Source organism: Gambusia affinis, linkage group LG16 (genome assembly GCF_019740435.1).
Source record: "Gambusia affinis linkage group LG16, SWU_Gaff_1.0, whole genome shotgun sequence".
NCBI classification, from domain to species: Eukaryota; Metazoa; Chordata; class Actinopteri; order Cyprinodontiformes; family Poeciliidae; genus Gambusia; species Gambusia affinis.
In genome coordinates, this window is record NC_057883.1 from 10,671,924 (window position 1) to 10,692,027 (window position 20,104).

At 39.5% G+C, this 20,104-nt stretch overlaps 1 protein-coding gene across 1 annotated transcript; it reads right to left on the bottom strand.

The window, feature by feature from the left end:
• Nucleotides 1-5,166: 5,166 nt before the first annotated feature.
• On the bottom strand, nt 5,167-19,687 carry bmp4 (bone morphogenetic protein 4). Its single transcript, XM_044141883.1, has 4 exons — nt 19,406-19,687; nt 14,897-15,019; nt 13,939-14,303; nt 5,167-10,638 (listed from the first exon to the last, which is right to left on the bottom strand). Exons 3-4 carry the CDS (start codon nt 14,294-14,296, stop codon nt 9,797-9,799), a joined length of 1,200 nt encoding a protein of 399 aa, XP_043997818.1. The 5' UTR covers nt 14,297-14,303; nt 14,897-15,019; nt 19,406-19,687; the 3' UTR covers nt 5,167-9,796.
• Between the last annotated feature and the right edge of the window lie 417 nt (nt 19,688-20,104).

Sequence of the window (20,104 nt, forward strand, 5' to 3'; positions counted from 1 at the left end):
CTATTTTACTGTATTTGCTAAAATATGATAAATATCTGGCAACCGCAGCTGTTGGTATTTTAGTGTATTTCCCAGTATACGGTAAAATAACGTATTTCCTAAAATATGGTAAAATAAAAAAATTAAATATGGTTTTGCCGTAGTAAATACAGTCATACTGCCTGAGGCAGAATATCTTGGCAAAAGTGACTTTAGCAGTTCAGAACTGTAAACTTTTCTATGCAACTTACTATAAAAAACAAAACATATACCGTAAAGATTAATCTACGTAAATGAAAAACATGGCAGGACTTTATGATATATCGACATTGTATAGTAAAAAACTTAATAAATAAAAACTTTGTAGTAAAGTTTTTTACCATACTTTTTCTAATCACATTTTTTACGTTGAAACTTACAGACTATTTTTGCAGAGTTGACTTACAGTAATTTAATTAGAGAAATTTACAGAGTGTTTTTTACAGTGTTCCTCTGCTCAGACTTTTGTTTTCCTTTTGTGCATAGAGCATTTGCCATGTGATCTCCTGAAGCAGACTCACAAAACATCTGCATTACAATAAATATTTATTCCAACTGAAGTATTATTTTGGTGATTTTTCTTTGGGTGTGGGAACACCCCATCGGCTAAAAATGACAATGGATTATATTTTCTCTTTTAAAAGAGAAATATGAGATATTTACTGATGCAAAACTGAAAAAAATGTTTGTGGTTAAACCAAAGGCTGACCTCAAAAAAATGTCCAACATCCAAAGATTAGGTGAAGTCTGTAGAAGTTGGCAACAGATTTTTGCTATCATAAAGTCAGAAAAGCGGCTGAAATTTCAAAGAATTGGGATTTTAATTTGATACACCAACACAAAGTAGTGCATAACCACAAGGTGGAAGGAAAATGTAGCTGTTTTGTCTTGTTTTTTTTTTCTTACAAAAAGATCTTAAAAAGCAAAATCTGCGTTTTCATTTTGCAACTGTTATTATAATCCCCATAAGTGAAAAACAATGCAACCTATTGCCGTCTAACTTGCTCGATTACCATTATAAGCCTCGCTGTGTCTAATTTAATCTCAGGAGAGATGCAGCTCGTCTGCTAAAAACATGAGCGAACAAACAGCATCATGAAGATCAAGGAACACAACAATCAGGTCAAGTTGTTGGGATGTTTAAAGCAGGTTTGTTGTAATAAAATGTCCCAAGCAGAGGTTTGACTAGATTCTCCCACTGTCTGTCATTCAAAAATATTCCGTCATAATCTATATCTACCCATTAGATGTTATAATCATGATAATGGCATATTCAGTAGTACTTATTTTTGATTTATTTTAACTAACATTCAATACCATGAAGATAAAGTGCCACTTCAACCAAAGTTTTGAAATCAGGGAATATTTTCTGCAGGCCCTCAATTCAGCTGCAGAAAAATCCTGCAGCATTGACTCCTTCACCAGTGGTTCAGCAGACGTGGTCAGAGACATGCTCCAAAGCCTCCATAACGTATAAAGTGGTGTTTTGTGAAAAAAAGAAAAAAAAACTTCCTCTTCCATGGCAAAACTAGGCCAACTTCATCTAGGTTATTTCTAAAACAATAATAAAAAAATAAGAAATCAAGTAAAAAAGTTAAAATGTTCTGGTTTTAACTTGACACTTAATGGATATGCATACCATTGCATGGCACATCATCCGTATGAAGAGCTATTGAGTGGATCATAAAACATGAGGAGGCTCTTGCGCCTGTTTTAAAAGGAAAAGTTTAACATTTGACATTAAATTGATTGGAATAAAGCTGCTTTGATATTATATTGTCACAAAATAAAATAAAAAATGAGACAGACAAAACAAAAAAACAGGATTTTGAAGGACTCAAGCTCGAGGGTAAGCCAGCACACCTGTTTGATGGGAGATGGGAGGTAAGAACTCTAAATACAGGCCAGAGTCGGTTGGGGGCCAAGCAATGGGGCCAAACATCTTTTCATTAGCCGTATCTAATGAAACTGCACTGGGCCTGAGGAAGAAAGGCCTACTGCAGTGACACCCTGCCCTTCCCGAAATTACACCAGAGACTTTCCTACAAAGGAAGCATTCCGTCCACACAGCGACACTGGCACTTGACACCAAATTTTAAACCGGCGGGTCGTTTCGTTGACAAGTGGAAATTTCCACTGTGGGCCCTTCCCATGGCGGGGAGACTTAAATAAAATAAAATTGCTTTCAAGGGGGTTTGAATCACGTGCACTAACACTCTTTGTGCCCCCTGACCCATCGTCCCTGCGTGCTTTGTTTGAGAGCAGTTGTCAAGATGAAAAAATCTGATACTCTTTCTAATCACATAGGCTGCAATTACTGTTATTAAGCTTTCCTTGAGGGGCCTTTTTGTGGGACACCACTGACAGACACCAAAGACATTTAACATTTTGAGGAGGGCATGAAACTGCAAATTTGTGAGCCTGGGCTGGTACTTAAAGGGAGAACACAAACATGCTCACGCACACAGGTGCTTACACACAATTTATGTGAAGAATAATAGAACTGAGATGACTTTGAGTAGGAACCCTTGACTTTCAAATTGTATTTATTAGGTTTTTTTTTTTTTTTTTTTGGGGGGGGGGGGAGGTTGTTGTTTTTATTTTACCAATTCTCAGTTTTAAATCATTGGATAAAACCCTGCAAAAGGAACATGTGAATGCACCATAAAATGACAATGTGCAGAGATTTTCTGCTGATAGAGAGAACTCTCTAGCTGCAGTAGCCTCTCTTCAGGCTAGCTCTGCTTATAGTTGTAATTCCAGTAACGAGAACAGAGTTGTATCTTCACCTCTCAGCCTTGGCATGTTGCTTCTCTTGATGAGAAGACATCAAATCTTCCCCAGTCCTTGGACAAAAAAGATTTCGAACACAAAGAGTCTGCTTTGGGTGGCCAAGAAGATATCTGCCCAAACAAATTTGATGAACCCCACCCTTGTTTCCTGCTAAGTATGATTTTTGAGAAAAGGATTAATGCTTACTTCATTCCTTTCTATATTTCAATGGCAAAATTATGTCATCTTGCCATTGTTTTGCCCGGAAAACAATTTGTATTCTGTTCATAGAAAAAGATTTTATGTTCGTTATGCTTGTATGGACGTGCCTTCCTGTTTTATAGAAGTACGGCTTTTATCAACAATTCATATTTTAAAAATAATATTACTGCTGTAAAAACATGCTAGAGCTTATTTTTACAAATCTGTGTTTCATACTTAAGATTTTTTTTTGTATGTATTATGAGTTACACTCACTCCGATTGTTTTTTCGTTCAATTTTTCTTCTTAATGTTGCTAATTTTGTACCTGACTGGTGTCCCTGAAACGTGAGCATAAACCTGGATTGTTATCCGTTCTTACCAGACTCCAGCCTGCTTCAGCATCTGCGTGAGCTGGAGTCGACGACCTGGAGGTCAAAGTATTCCATCGATGACAGCCTTATCCCCCTAAACGCTCCACTGAGCGTCCCGGCTAACATGTGCCAGTGCGGAGGTGTGTGTGATGAGAGGAGATGAGTCACAGGCTGGGGTGAGAGGAGGTGTCACACAGATAACCCCCGCAGAAGGACAGCGGGGAGAGTTTAAGGTTTCACATCTGAATGCGTGCGTGCGTGTGTGTGAGTGTGTGTGTGTGTGGGCGTGTGCGCACGCGTGTGCATGGTCTTTGTGTAAAAATGATACACCCTGAAAAAGAGTATATAAAGAAATGTGTGTACGTTTCCATGCATGTGTGTAGAAGTATGAGTGAGAGAGTGAAACAAGAGGCCCTGACCCGGAGCAGCACTGACATGAGCTGTCATCGAGATCTGCCCCTCCTGATGCCGGAGAGATGAACAAGAGAGTATTGAATAATTATTTCAAGTTTGAGACTAAGTGCACTTGTTCCTGTATGACAGCGCTGTCCAAGTCATCCCCGAAGTGCTAGTGTCCTGCATGTTTTAATGAACCCAAAAATGGTTTATTATTAAGCCCCTAAATAATCTGAAGTCGTGATGAAGAGGTGATTCAAACTTCTGAATCTGATATGCTGAAGTGCCATCAAAAGACTGGAGTTGGAAACCACTGAATGTTGGTAAATCTCGTAGTCAGAGACTTCCAATTTGTGTCAACCCCACTGTAAAATGTCGGTGTGTTTTCATGAAGTGACATGCAGAAATAATTACACTCCTATATGTTTTTCATATTCTATCACATGGTTTTCAAACGTTTTTAAGCCCTTTGATTTCTGAGGAGCAGCAATAACTCCTGATCACACAGATCAGATACAGAAATATTTTAATCAATATTTACTTAAATGATTATCATTGCAGCTTAGAGATAAAGGCTGAATGAGGAAAAAAATCAAGTGTTTTTTTTGTTTTGTTTTTTTTTATACAAAAATAAAACTATTTTAATTTTTGAATATCCACTAGGAAAACCTACAGAGCAAATTCAATGGCTATGCATTTAAAAATTATATCTTTATATGTTTTTGCTGCCATGCTGCAGTCATTCACCTTGTGCTGCATATATAACCCAGTAATATTGTCCAAGTTATCTACTCCCCTTTGGTAGCATCTTAGTAAAGGATTGTACTTGATTTCTGGTACTTTTAAACTAGAAATCTTAAAAATACAGCATGAATTTGTATTCAGCCTCCTATACTCTCACACCAATTAAAAACAAGCAACTGATTGCTTTCAGGTGTCACCTATTTTCCAAATAGAGAAAAACTGTGTTTGCTAGAGATTATAAATCAACAAACATAAAAACTAATGCATTTGAATAATGAGTCCAGTCCTAATTCAGTTACAAATTAGTGGAAAGATTTGTAAATTATTGTCCTTGCATGCTTTTCATCCAATCACACTGAACTTACGCAGTTTTATAGATAAGAATGGTCAAAGATGTTTGCCTTTAGATGTCTTTAATAGTTGGAGACTTCCTTGGGATGTATCCTAAAGGAGAGCTGGATTCAAGTTGATAACACATGTGATATTTGTCGCAGTTTCCCGATTATTATTTGCAAAAACAGTTGAAAATCAAGTATAATTTCCCTTCTGGTTCAAACAGTCAGAAAAAAATACTAGAAAACTACATGGGGTCTGAATACTTTTGCAATGCACTGTATGTGGCTGTGAAGGCTTTTCAAAATGATATTTGAAACATTCCAGAGCAGCACGTGTTTTCAGAAACTATTCTTCATTTACCGCGGGAAGCAAAAGGTCCAAGCTGAATGCTTTACATTGGATCTCCTCTTTCGTAACTCAAAACTTTGGCAGCTCATGTACATTCGCCATAATCTGGATGTGTGGTGAAAAACCAAAACAATAAATCCCCCAAGAACACTGCTAAACTTCCACTTCTCATTTATATTGGCGTGTTTTTGCTGAATAGGAAAAAATAGCTTTAACATATTTTGTAGGGTTTGTTTTTTTTTGACATATGAAGATAGTTGTTCCCAAAGAATAAAATCTAACAGTAGCCCTTGAAATAAAGAAGATATATGAATATTTATATCCTAAAAACATTTAGCTTTTGTGGTTTTGAATGAACTTCATTTAAATTGGTTGTTTACATTATAAAAGTGGCTAATATGGTTTAGGTAGAATGCAAATTTTCAACATGTTTTGCTTGGAGAAAATGGGGTGTTTATTAGATATTGTCCATCTGGCACAGTATAAACATTTTACAAAGTTATAAAATAGGAAAATGTAATATTTTAGACAACAGCTCTCTACCCGCAGAATTTCTTTTCAACTTTGATATTGTTAGGATTCCCATAAAACGTCACCGGTTTCCCACAAGTTAGTTTACATCCATCTATTGACGAAACGGTAAACAAGAATACGTGTCGTTACCACTTTTTGCATGAAAATGGCTTCTTGTGTTAACATTGCAGTGCTTTCCAGTGCTTTCTAATTAAGTTGATTCTTATCAGTAAAAGTCACATGACTTCTTGGAAGGTTAATGTAGACACACACGCGCGTACACGCCCACAAACACACGCCCACACACACACAAACAAATGCACAATTAAATCTTCAACATCTTGTGACTTCTGGAAGTAAAAGGAACATTTCCACAACAGAGTCTTGGAGTGCTCAAACTAAAAGAAAGCCATGCGACTGGAACTTGTCGTCCTTTCTTCTTCGGAGGTGGTTTTACTGTCTGTAAACACTCGCCTTCTACTTTACGATGGAATGTCAGAGTAAAAAGCCTTTTTGAAGACTCCAGCACATCACTTAGGCCAGTAGTGTCAATAGATCTGCTGCCTAATGACTCACCTGTAATTGCGTGAGAACAAGTTTCTGCAGGAGACTAAGTGGCACGTCACATTGGAATGACAAAGCTCTCAATCTGTTTATAAGAGTTATTCTGTAATTGGCCCCCTCTCCCCCATTTATCGTCACACACGCTCATACTCAGTCACGCTCCTTGATTTCCTGAATTTCTTCAGAACATTTAAAGGATTACGTGGATTTCCTGCACGAAACCTAAACTTTAATGGCTTGCCTCAAAGCAGGCCAGTAAACTAAATGGCAGCTTTACAGGTGCTTTGGTAGTTTTAAATGTTAGTTTCAAAGTCTCAGAATACCAACCATTCCCTTTGTGTACGTAATATTGGGCCAGATCGACTGTTACTATAAATGGCAGGTTCTTGCAAAATATCAGCATGGATTGGTTGAGATTTTATAATTGGACTCCCAAGAAAGTGAACAAAAGGGATCAAAAAGCCTCCCACAGCCCAGGTCCCCTGTTTTCAAACACTTCAAAATAAAATTCTTCCGTCTGCCCTTTGTTTAGGAGCCCCTTCTTTCTGATGCTGATATGCAGGCATCAAAGAGAAGAAAAGGGGCAATTAGTTGACCTGAGGGCACCTCAGCATGCTCCACTGAGATAAAAACAAACTTGTGTGATTTGTTTAAGAAATAAAATGAAATTAGGGTAAACCCTTATCTGATGCATGTTACAAGTTATGTCTTTTTAAACTTTAAATTTTCCCACAGTGTACATTGACACAAACTACAACAGTGACTCCATCTGAAAACGAAAGCTTGAACCTCCCACTATTCATTAACATGAAAAAACTTGAAATCTTTCACTTTGCTATGTTATTTTTAAAGTCCAGAAGGAAGTATTTCTGCTTGAACCTTGACATTTGATTAAGTATTTATTTTTTTTCTCTGAAATTTCAAACAATGTAGAAAAAAAATAAAAAATCATCCCCTAAGTTTGACATTGGAACGGGGAAAGCTAGAGGTTTATTTTCAATCAGAATCTTAAAATCTGTCTTAATCCCTTTATGCTTAAAACATGGCGGTATCTTTATTTATATCAATATTAATAATATGGAGAAGACGCGATTCTGCAATAAGCTTTCCAGATCAGTTTTTCGTCAAATAAAGAATGAATACATTGAAAAATACCACATGTCTGTCATGAAGTGTGGTGGAGGATTTATGATGCTTACTGCCTGTATTCCCTCCACTGCCCCTGAGAAGCTCGTTAAAGAGTGCATGGCACTATTAAAATCTCTGAAATACCAGGACATTCTGTTGGACTCTGCCAGGAAACTTAAAATGGGTCATTATCAGCAGTCAGCCAAAAATATTTGGCCAAATCCACACAGAAATGGTTAACAAGCCTTAAAATCCAATAAGCCTGCTGAGTGTTTACAACATACAGCAAGGTGCAGAAATGAACGGCTTATTTGCACTTTTTGACAGTTTGTCTTATTACATCTTCTTCACACAAAGTTCTCAATTACTGCGGGCGCTCATGTTCCTTTTAGTTTTTAAATATGCAATTTTAAAATGCAGAAAAGGCATCCTCTGTTAGCTTGTTGCTCCCAATAGTAAATGGGCTCATCTGGTAAGGCAAGTTAGCTTGTTGCTGATAATAGTAATTATTGTATCATTGGTAAGAGTAGTTAGCTTGTAGCTACTATTTAGCTGATTGCTAAGAGCAATAATTAGCATATTCCACTGGTTTTCTGACTTAGAAGTAGATGATAGTTAACTGCGGCTTTGAATCATTGTCGAATTTTTGTAGTTTCTGCTTTAAGCAAATAACAATGTGCTAGAACATGTGCCTGCTATTCATTGTGCAAAAGGTTGCTTTATATCGACATTTCTTCTCAGTGTTTTTTAATTCCACTAAGTAACCTGCTGTAGTTCAAGAACTAAGGAACAAGAGCATTAAAATATTGTTCTGCTATTATCAAACTGCATTGTTTCCATTCAAATATTGACCAGCAGACACATCGGGCACTCTCTAGCATGACACCAGAGTGTCATTCAGCAGTTCAAAGGGATTCTCGCTAAACATTATCATATAATTTGGGCCAGTCGTCAGCTTGTAAATAAGTTATGTTGAAGTCTTTTGTCTGGTGGGGGACACGTTGGAGACGGCCGTCTTTCCTCTGCCGGCATGAGCCAGAGAAGACAAAGGCAGGAGACAGAGCGTCTAACCTTTGATCTTTCTGAGGACTCAGCCATGTTGTGTCGAGGCATCAGACACAATCATGCCTCCAACGTGGGGACGTCTGGAACAAAAAAAAAACAAAAAAAACAAACAAAAAAAAAAAAAAACATCACTGCAACACAGTGACCAGCTAAAAAACACAACAAGGCTGGTATGGGTTTATCAAGTATCACATCTACCACATGTGAGCTTACCTGACTGTAAGGTGAAATTTGAGGACAACATAGCCCAATAACATAAAGACCTTTGAGATCCTCTGTAAATATCCCTGCAAGACTTTTTCATTAAAAACATGTAATAATAAATGTACAAATTAAATTTATTTTCAAGTTATTCATGGGTGATATCACTTAATAATCAATGTTTTATTTTATGTGAATACGGTAGAGGAGGCCCTAGAGGGAATTCCACTTAAGGGCTGTTTTACAGCAAAAATACAAGCAGCGGAAATGACTACATTCATGTTTAAAATCTGACTGTTTGTACAGCTTTCAAACTCCCAAAAAATTGTTGCACTATCTATACAACTGGTGTATTTATAAACCTGTCTTTATTCAGATGTTCTTCTGGGAATGTTTGCTTGGATCAGTTCTGTTTTTGCTTTTTCATATTTTCTCTTCTTGTCCAACTCTTTGACTGAAAACCAAATCATAACTCTAATCCACATGATAATTAAACTTGTCTGGCATTAATTCCAGTTTAAATTCCACAAAATTAATGGAGATTGACAGATTTCTTGTTGACAATTTTCTTTTATTTAAGTTTACTTTAATGCCTTTTAATTTGGTTCTTAACTGGTTCAAAAGTAGTCAATAAATAACTTTAAAATTGTATTTGCTAAAAAAGAAATATTTTTGTGACATGGCTTGTACGTGGTAGAATGCAGTTCATTTTTATTATGAAAGCAATAAATATTACTAGCAAATAACCTAATACTTTTGGGGGTGTTTTTTTTGTTTGTTTGTTTTTTTATTTATTTTTTTTACTTTTGTTACTATACTTTGAATAAAAAACAACTTACAAAATCCAATATACAATATGGAAGGATAAACAATTTCTTTATGTTTAAAATAAGAACTCAATTTATTTTTAATGTGTAGATATAAATATATATATATATTTATATATATTTTGTCAAAATATATGATCATATTGTCAAAGAAAACAAAAAAGTGAGACAAACATACACCTCATTAGAGTTATAAATAAGGGTCCAAGTGAACATTTAAAAAAAAAAAAGACCTTCTGATTTGTTTTAGTGTCCACATTGCTTTGTTCAAGGCGCTATTTTTGTCCAAGAGTTTTTGCGACGTCGTGCGCTAGCGGCAGCCACAGCCCTCCACTACCATTTCCTGGTAGTTTCTCAGGACCACCTTGTCATGTTCGTCCACGTAGAGCATGGAGATGGCGCTGAGCTCTGTTGGCACGCAGCAGGCCTTGGGAATGTTGTTATTCACAGAGTTCACCAGTGTCTGAACAATGGCATGGTTGGTGGAGTTTAAATGATCTGCCAGGGGAAAGGGGCACTCCCCGTGGCAGTAATACGCCTGATAGCCAGGCGGTGCCACTATCCAGTCATTCCAGTTTACATCACTGAAGTCTACGTACAGTGCATGGCGGCGGCAGTTGCGCCTGCCTTTGCGGCCCCGTTGTTTGGGGCTGCGCTTGGTCCGCCGGGTCAGCGGGTGACCCTTACCGTCATGACCAAAAGTAACCAAAAGAGGGCGTAACTGTTCCCAGTCCTCCATGGGCTCTTGGTGCACTGAGCGGCTGATGCGGACGTGTCGGCCCTGGTGGTGTGGGGTCTGGTTGAGGTGCAGAACCTCCACAGCCAGACCATAATTAGGGAGGCCCTCGCGACTCCAGCGCAAGATGGCAGGGCTGACATCAAAGGACTCCCACCGAGACGCGTTGTGCCGAACGAGGCGTGTGTCCAGAAGCTGGGTGATGAGCTGCCCGGGCCGCGGGGGCTTCAGGACCTCGTAGATGTTTATGCGGTGCAGACTCTGATCGTCAGCGGTGGCCTCATCAATCTGACTACGGTAGAGTCTTAGCTCTGCAGAGGAAAGCAGCTCGTCCTCTGGAATGCTGCTGAGGTTGAACAGGAAGCGGAGGGGCATGGATTCTCCATCACCCAGCTCATGGATCCTCTCCATGTGCTCTAAAAATAAGGAAGAGAAAAAGTGTGGGATGTTTGACAAAATGCGCCAGGATAACGCTTAGAAAATCTGGACTAAAATAAATATATCTGTTAATCTTGTAAGATCCCTCCTCCTTATTCAAATGACATCGCATTCTTGTCACGCCTTTTAAGATCTCCGAGGCAGGAAAAATTATAAGTAGGTCAAAATTTGGTTAAATTTTCTGTACCTTTCTTTTATGATTGTCCTGCCATTCTCTCTGTGCCTTTCTTTGAGCACTTTGCTGAAACATGCATTACACTGAGGGTGGTGATTAACGTACCACAGCTACAGCATAAACACAGTGGAGGCTCCCTGTTCCACTCACAGTCTGCAGATTTCTGGCAAGATCACCATTGTTGGGGAAAGGAATGTTGTGTCTACTATTTTCCTGCTCAATCCACCCCTGTTATTTCACACCCAGGCCCTAATCTGGCCCAGGTGGTTCTTATTATTAAAACCTGCTGTGCTTTTGATTGCCTCCGCAGTTTGTCCACTTAAGACATTTATCATTTTCATCATGAATAATCATTAAGGAGTCAGACAATACCATAGAATCTCATATATCTGAAGCCCATGGGAAACAGGGCACTGTGTGGGAATGCATAGCAATGCATTCAAAAGCAAACGATATTCAGACACACACACGCTTCTCTTGTCTTGTCTGCTTTGTAGCTTAACAGGAAAAAATAAAAAATTCCCCCTCCACATTACACCTGGTCAATAAAAATCATAATTTTCCAGGCTGAAGTCCACAATGAATGCTTTGCCTTCCCTGTAAACATGTCTCCTCATCTAACCATCCATCTGCTGAAGACTCTTATACCTCCCTGTGGTTTGAACTTGACTGAGTCACACACCATCACACAACAGTGCTCCATGAAAGCAAGCACTCCCACTTCAAATGCTTCAAAGCATGTTATTAAGATAGTTCAGCAAAGGAGGTGAGGGTAGATGGCTGTAGAGATGTACAGACCCATGCACAAGCTGAGCTACTCATAGGGTAACGTGAATAGCCAGACTGTAATAAAATCATTGACGCAGTATTTGTCATTCCGGGTCTTGCATGCACCACATGACTGCGAACAAAATGGCTTTTTTTAGTCATTTTGTGTCTGATACAGTAGTACCGCAAACACACCCGTAGCATGATTTTCTCTCCTTCATGGTAACTTTTTTTTTTTAGGTAGAAAAAGGAAATATCTGTCTTGGAACATATTGATAATACCTCACTTCCTACGTGCGTGGCTACCAGTGATATAATGCCAATGCGATTATGCAATGTAAGAAAATTAGGTTTTGTGTTTGCCGTAGGTGTTATTTCATAAATCAACGATCATATTTTCTTCTATTTGCAAAGGCTAGAATTACAATCAGTGGAAACAGCATGAAATATGAAATCTGATAAAAGAATGGCTGAGGTATAAATAAAAACAATTATTCATTTTCAGGCATGAAAAGAAGCAGGATGGGTCACGCTGGACTTGCATGAATATGGGAGTTTGAACTGCGGTGAATTGACAAGGAGCCGGCTTGCAGCTTAGGATAACTTCAAGTGCACATTGCACCTGTGTTGTTTTAAACACAAATTGAAACGTTTTTCTACTTGTAATTGGATATTATGAGCCAACTTGATCTAGCTCCACCTAAACAGCCTGACTAATAACAGCCTGTTGCTCTGTTTTTCTCTTTAAAAATGGTGGAAAGGTGGGATGTGCTGTGGTGTTTATTCTAGATTTTTATTCATGTCTATGGATCAACATCAAAATAACAGTAAATAAAAGTGATAGAAAAGAATAATTTAACAGTGATGATTTAACATTTTAAGACCTCAAAACTGCATTTTTACTTAAGCTTATCTTACCACAGGAATCTCATGATTGGCCCTTGATTGAGCATCATGAAGGAATACAGTTTTGAAATACTTATGAGGTGAAGAGAAGACCCCACAAGGGCAGACAGCCTGCCTAATTGTGCAGCTAAATTTAGCTTCTGATACTTGTATTCATCTACGAAGAGCAAAACGCCACAAAGAAGTATATCGGCACAATAAACACTTAAAATGTGCCACTTCATTTAGTGGGTATATTTGTCCTGCAGTCTGTGTATTAAAATAAGAAATGATAAAAACTCAGAATATGATGTTTAATTCAACATGTTACATTGTTTATATTTAGGAGCAGTAAAACTGATTGTTGCTTTTCTGATTTTCTAAAATGCATTTAGATGTTAAATGTTTAGTTTTATATTTTTTGTGTTATTTCAGTGACACTTGGGTATTTTTACTCTTAAGTAATCATGCCATGTGGCTCTCATGCCAGACCATGACTTTTTGTTTTACGGTTTATATCGGTGTGGTTCTGCCTCGACTACTAGAAGTGTGTTTGACAAGACAAATTATGAAAAAAGTTTTAGTCATTGTTCTTCTGTCGCAAAATCTCCCAGTCTTCTAAATTCGATATTTACCAAAATTCATTTTTAACTTATTTTGGAAACTCTGAATCCTTTCCTTTCAAACAGAATATTGCTTTGAAGCTTTTTATTCTACATCCGAATATTTTTTTAAATTCTATCAAGCTGTTTTCTTGTAAAATACAAGTGAAACCATTTGCATTTGAGCTGAAATGTAGCCGTCTCAACGCACAGAAATTCCCTCCGATCTTCTCGTCCTTTGCAACCCACTGGCTCATGAGACTGGCTTTTGCCCTTCGGCCCAAAGAACGGCAGCGTTTTTCTCTCAGCACCTACATTGTTTGCAGCGAGGCCTTTATTTAGAAGGCTGTGGAGAAGCATTAAAGATAATTGCACGGCGAGGACGAGCTTTCTTAAAGAGCCCTGCATATAAACTGGGGACATGGGAGAAGATCACGCTAGATTTCGAAGCCAAGAACAGGCTTTTTTTAAAACCCTGTTCTGCTGGGTGGAGCAAGAAGTGTAGGTCAGTAATATGAAGGTATGTCTTTTCCTTCAGTTACAAACCAAACACACAGAGCTCTGTCAAATTAGCCTCTGGAGAGCTTGTCTAGCTGAATTTTATGACTCTCTGCAGACTGTGCTTGGTGACCACATCCTTAGATTCCTTGGTCATGGCGAGATGGGTGGAGCACTCTTGCATTTTTCTGTCTTGCTCTGAATTCTCTGCAATCTGCTGCCATGCTATAAGGCACATCGCTGCTGCTGAAGCTCCTCAACAGAATATTCACATAAACTTCATAATTTGTGCATTAATTAACATCTAATTTTGATGTCCATCTTGTGAAAGCGTCCCCAGGTTTCCTTACCTTCATGGTGGAAGGCCCTCACAGTGTTGGCCCGGCTGGCAGACCTCTCGGGATACTCAAAGTCGATGTCGTGCGCTCCGGCCTCTTCGGCCTCCCCCGACTGCAGCCGATAGAGGTCCAGCAGGTAGCGGGGCACGGTAACTGAGCGACTGGGCCGCGGCCGCCTCTTGAGGCCGAACATGTGCAGCAGCGTGGCCTCAAAGTCCCGCAACAGTTCATGGCTCTGAGCAGCCGAACGACCCTGCAGGCCAGGCACTTTCTTCTTCCCTTCTTCAGGTATCAGACTGGCATGGCTGCTCTCTCCCAGCAGGACTTGGCATAATAAAATGACCATCAGCATTCGATTACCAGGAATCATGATGTCTCTGGCAGGGGCAGCAGATGGAACAGGGTGATAAATGATTAGGACAGGTCTGAGCTGAGCAGGTGGGTCAGAGGACATAAGGAGAAAGAAGGGTTACTCTTTCCTTTTCCACAACGTATCTCGCACCCCACCCTCTTATTTACCCGTTCCCTCTAAATGCAGACTAATTACCTTGAATAATGCAGTCATGTTTAGAGTAAAGCAGACTCCCATCAGATAGTCTGCTTTTTGTTTATCTTTTGTGACATCCTCCAAATGTAAACAGCTGGTTCCAGACGCCAGCATTTTAAATGCAATCCTCTTCCCTCCACCCCTTCCACTTGTCTCCTGCACTACAGTTGCACAAGTAAAAGAGGCAGCCCTGGGGTCACAACAAATGCGTAACTCGTGGAGCGAACCCCAGAGCTTTCTCGTTGCTTGCTTGCATCACATTTTAAAAACGATAAAAAGAGGCACTCTTTCTCGTGCACAAACTCAACCCAACACCTTTGGTTCAGCTCTCGACTAATGCCATGAAAAAAAACAAAAAAAAGAAAAGAAAAGAAAAAAAACCTGAGGGTCCCTGTGAGGGGAGAGGGCTGTCCATGTACTTACCGACAGAAAAGAAAGCATGGGAAAACAGTCCATGTTTCTTGGGAGCACGCAATGGACACGTTCTTCCAGGAAATGTTAGGTGGTGTTGGGAGGCTGCAAGAGGGCGTTGGAGTGACCCTGTTCCTGAAAGATACAGTCGAAAACACACGGGGAGGGGGTTGGGGGTTGTAAACTCAGCGCGGCTGCAAACACTTGAGGTTGCTACATGTTATTTACTTGAAGACCAGCACATGAGAATGTGTGTGTGTGTGTGTGTGTGTGCGCGCGCTCTGGTGTTCGTGCATGTGTGTGTGTGTGTGTTTGGGCGTGTAGCAGAGAGACCCAGTGTCTCTTTAAGGCTTATCATTTTGGGTTGTGGGTAAGCTAGCTATTTGCTGCAACTGGAATGTAAGGAGGTATGTGCCACAAAACAGACAGCTGATCACTTATTGCTCTAACCTCAACACAGACATCAAACAGACATTGTTCAATAACTGCATCCGACGCGGATTAAAGAGGAAATAATAGCGAGCTACTTAATCTACATGAAACGACGTGCCGTTTTGCTTTAAGAGCTCATTGAAGTTATTATCTGCTGCTGAGTCACACTTATAAAAGAGCCAAATTTGTGAGGGAGCACTCTGGAGCAGCGCAGACCTTCAATTAAGCTTTTTCCATCTGGTGCACATCCAAGCAGTAGCATACAGAGAGTGACACATGCAGTGCCTTGCAAAAGTATTCACATCCCTTAAAGTTTTTCACATTTCTTCACTTTATTTGTTTATTTATTTATTTATTTATTGGTGAAAGAGTAACAGGAAGTAGTGCATAATTGTGAAGTGGAAGGAATATAATATGTGGTGCTTAACTTTTATTTTTCTTTACAGATAACAGTCTAAAATGTGAGGCATGGATATGGATTCAGCTTTACGGAGAAAAAGGTCTGTAGAGCCACCTCTTAACTCTGACATACCTCCTAGAGCAGGGGTTCCCAAGCTCGGCCCTCGAGGGCCGGCCTCCTGCATGTTTTAGTTCTCTCCTTGGTTTAACACACCTGAATCAGATGATGGCTCGTTAGAAGGCCTAAGAAGAACACTGACATGCTGAAAAGGTTGTTAGTGTCACCAGGGAGAAAACTAAAACATGCTGGATGCTGGCCCTCGAGGACCAAGTTTGGTGACCCCTGTCCTAGAGGAAGGCATTCCCACAGCATCATGCTGCCATCACTATGGCTTTCCATGTTCATGGAGATAGTCTAACGCTATTTTTTTAAATGTTGTTCCTGACATGGCTTGCAACAAACTGCAGGACTTTTTCATTACTTTCACACAGCGGCTTTCTTATACAAAGGCCAGATTTGTGGAGGGCATGGCTTTTGCTTTTTCTGTCTACACTAGACCTGTGGATCTCTACAACTCCTCCAGGTGCTTTTAGTTCACATCGATGGCCATGTATTGGTAGGTTTGCAGTTGATCTATGCTCTTTCCATTTCTGAATGATGCTCCATGAAATATAAAAGGCTTCAGTTATTGCTTAACAACCTAACCTGTTTGAAACTTCTCTGGTTATTCTCCAAAAAATCTCTGAGGCCTTTACAGAACAGATCTACTTTTACCAAGCATAAATTACCCACAGGTGGACCGCATTTGCTCATTAGGTGACTTCTTAAGTAAACTGTGAAGACAGCACTGGGTTTTATTTGGACTATAAGAGTAAAAGGGCCAGAACACAAATACAGGCTTTCAGATTTTTAAGTCTTTCCTTTTTCACTCGAACTTGACAATTGAGCACTAGTATTACACTAAATCCAAACAGAAGACGCTAAAGTTTGTTGCTGTGATGTGACAAAACGTGGGGAAAAAACCCCAAAAAAACCTTAGGGCAGTCTGAACACTCCTGCAAAGCATTATATTCCCAAGAACAGCGTACGCACTTCTGTTTTTTGCCTACTTTTCCTGTGCACGACTGTGCCAGGTTTGGTATCTGTGTGATTATCTCAGCCCTTGCGTGGCTCACTGTACATGCAATCAAGGATCGGTTTTTCCTAACAGCATTAAGATGACCTCGGCGTGACCCTTCTTTCTCGGTCATGACACTGGATCCAAAGTGTGTGTAAAAAAAACCACACACACAAAAAGAGGCACATCGAACGCACGCGCGCACGCTCCGTCTGCGCTTTTGCACTAAATGTGTGCCGCCGCTCGCATATTCGTGAGAACTGCGGCGAAGCGAGGGAGAGGAGGGGTCAGAACATGATCAGCTCTATTACCCATGGGGTGCTGGGATAAACGCGTCTGTGTGTGTGTGTGAGTGTGTGTGATTCAGTGAGTGCACATCTCTGACAACAAACGTTCATTGTACAGAGAGGGCCTCTCCCATGATTACAGGGATTCATAGCAGTGAAAAACAGTGACCATACAGGACATCTTGTAACTGTAACCAGCCACTGAGAAAGCTGCAGGCCACAGCACACAGACAGCTCAAAGTGGTGTGACGATTATGAAAGGGGAATTAAAAGACCAATCAGTGAAGATCCTTCAAAATTTGAAAAGACAAAAAGTTATGTGTTTTCATGTTTGTTAATCTGGGAGATGGGGAAAAAAAAGTTTTAACTGTATTTTCCTGTTCAACTCCTCTCCATCAAACAATCAAACCAAAGAAGGACATTAATTTTAAATGTGTTCAAGTTGCTTCTGATTCAAAAATCACTGCAACTAAGCAGCAGACAAACACTTTTTTTTTTTTTTTTGCAATGACAAATGCAGAGCAGTGTGCAATTAGGCCGCAGCAGCAAACTGCCCTTGGCTTTGCTCGGTCCTGCTCCTGCCTCTCCGTCCCCTCCCTCCCTCTTGGTCTCTCTCTCTGACCAGAGATAATGTGATCAGACTATGCACATGGCTCTTCAGATGTGTTTCCTGAGGAATTTGACAGGGCTGGTGGGAGGGAAGATGGGAACGGGGCAGGGAGGGAGAGAAGAGTGCAACAAGTTGCCACGGGAACAGATCTATGACCTGATTTTAACATTAAAGGCGTCTGCAGCAGCGTGTCTGTCGGAAATAGAAGCTATGTTTCTCAGCTTGTAGTTACACGGAAACAATATTATGCACTCACACAATTACATGCGTTTTTATTTTTGGTGGCTTCCCAAATGGAGAGTTTTGTAGAGTTGTAGGAGTTTAGGGCATACTATTAATACCGAACAATAGTAACACAAAACTCACACCATGAATCATGGATTTCTTGGCTGATCCTTTGCTCCTCTTTCAGGTTTGCTTTTTGATTCATTCCTAATTTCATGAAAGATTTGCAAAGCAATCACAATCCAGACAAAAAAGATTTGTTTTTCCGATAAAATAGTTCAAGATAGTTGCTCCTTTGAAGAAGTACTGAAACACATTAAAACGTCCTGCATTTTCTTTGATAGGAATAGTCGTATTGAATAAAACAGAAGATGAACACATTACATGTTCATGCCACTAAAGGATTAAGGCATATATCCCTAATGTTTAAGCTCAAAGTGTGTCAAAGAGCATGTTACTGGTTAGGAGACATTGGAAGTTGTTTTGGTGCAATTCATAAATATGACACAAAAAATATAGTTTTCAGTGTTTGACAAGACCGTCCATCAGAGCTTACTGTTTTTTCCCCCAGCCTGGGGATTAAATAGTATAATAATATAACATATTATTAAATATTGCCATTGGTATTTATTATGAGAATTTACAGCTGAAGAAGTGCCCTATAATTTTAACTTTTTTTGTTTTTTTGTTACTTCAAATTCAGATATTTAAAGTCCATGAGCTCACTGGAAGAAGATTGATGGACTTTTTTCTTTTAGATTAACCAACTTTCCCGTCTTATATCTGCCAACACCTCATAGTGAAGAGGCTGTATTATTCTTATTACTGTTATTATTATTATTGAAACTTATGTTTGAATGCTTGACTTCACATCCAGTTGCAAACCAAATTTTCACAGATTGTAATCGCGCATGGAAAATTTGCCAAATATAGGTTTGAATTAAAATTTATTTCTTTTCCTTTTTTGTCGCTCTGTATAGTGGAGTAAAATTGCTTGTACTTATTGCGTTATTATTTTAAAAATACTTGAAATCAATAAAGACCACGATATGGAAACATATTTGAGCGGATCGGAGGGGGCGAGGGGGGGGGCAGTAGAAGCGCAGGGATATCGGACGCTTTGTTTGGAAAAAATCTCACTATCTTGGTTGTCATTCCATAAGTGTTCGGGCACAAACCGACCAAAACCTGTTGCATGTTAATGATCTCATTCATCTCCCTTCATCTCAAACCGGATCATTAAAGCGCACGGGAAATCGTTTTCATTACAGAATTTTAGTTCCGAATTGTTTTCAGGCTTTCAGCAAAATCGTTCTGACGCCCCAAAAACGAGAATAAATATCCCAATGAAAAATACCGTAAGTCGTCTAAAGTTCCTCCTATAAATTCTGAAATGTTCTGTTAGTCAAATCTCCGAGAAGTGTGAGTGCGTCAGCTGAGGAGCGCTTACCATCAGTAGAGGTACAGGTATCCTCGTATGAAAAAGGGGGGGGAAAAAGAGGAGATGACTCAAAGCAGTCCAGGCGCTCCGCCGTAAAAAAAAAAAAAAAAAAAAAAAAAATGGAAGAAAGAAAAACTGAGCTTTGGTGGAGAAGTTGGGCGACTTTTCAGCACATTTATCCTTCAGTGAAAGCTCTAAAAGCCGGCTCTCAGGCTGTGCGGCGGGTTTTCCAGAACGGTCGGTGCGCAGAGGACGGGCAAACTCTCCAAATGATCCAGCATCTACGGTTCCTACAGTTTTTATGTGTCCGCCCAATTTGCCCTCCTCCTCCTCCGTCCTCTTACCCCCACCTCACTCATCTGTCTCAGACACCTTGGATAACCCACCCCCCTTCTTTCCTCCTCCGCTTGAATATAGGAAGCCGCTCAGTTTTTATTTATTTATTTTTACATGCGAAGCTTAGAGACGTTTGACCATAATTAACTTGATGGAACTTTATGCTCCCATGTATTCTTCCTGTAAGTAGAGTTGATCAATTAAAAGAGGAGAATCTATCTATCTATCTATCTATCTATCTATCTATCTATCTATCTATCTATCTATCTATCTATCTATCTATCTATCTATCTATCTATCTATCTATCTATCTATCTATCTATCTATCTATCTATCTATCTATCTATCTATCTATCTATCTATCTATCTATC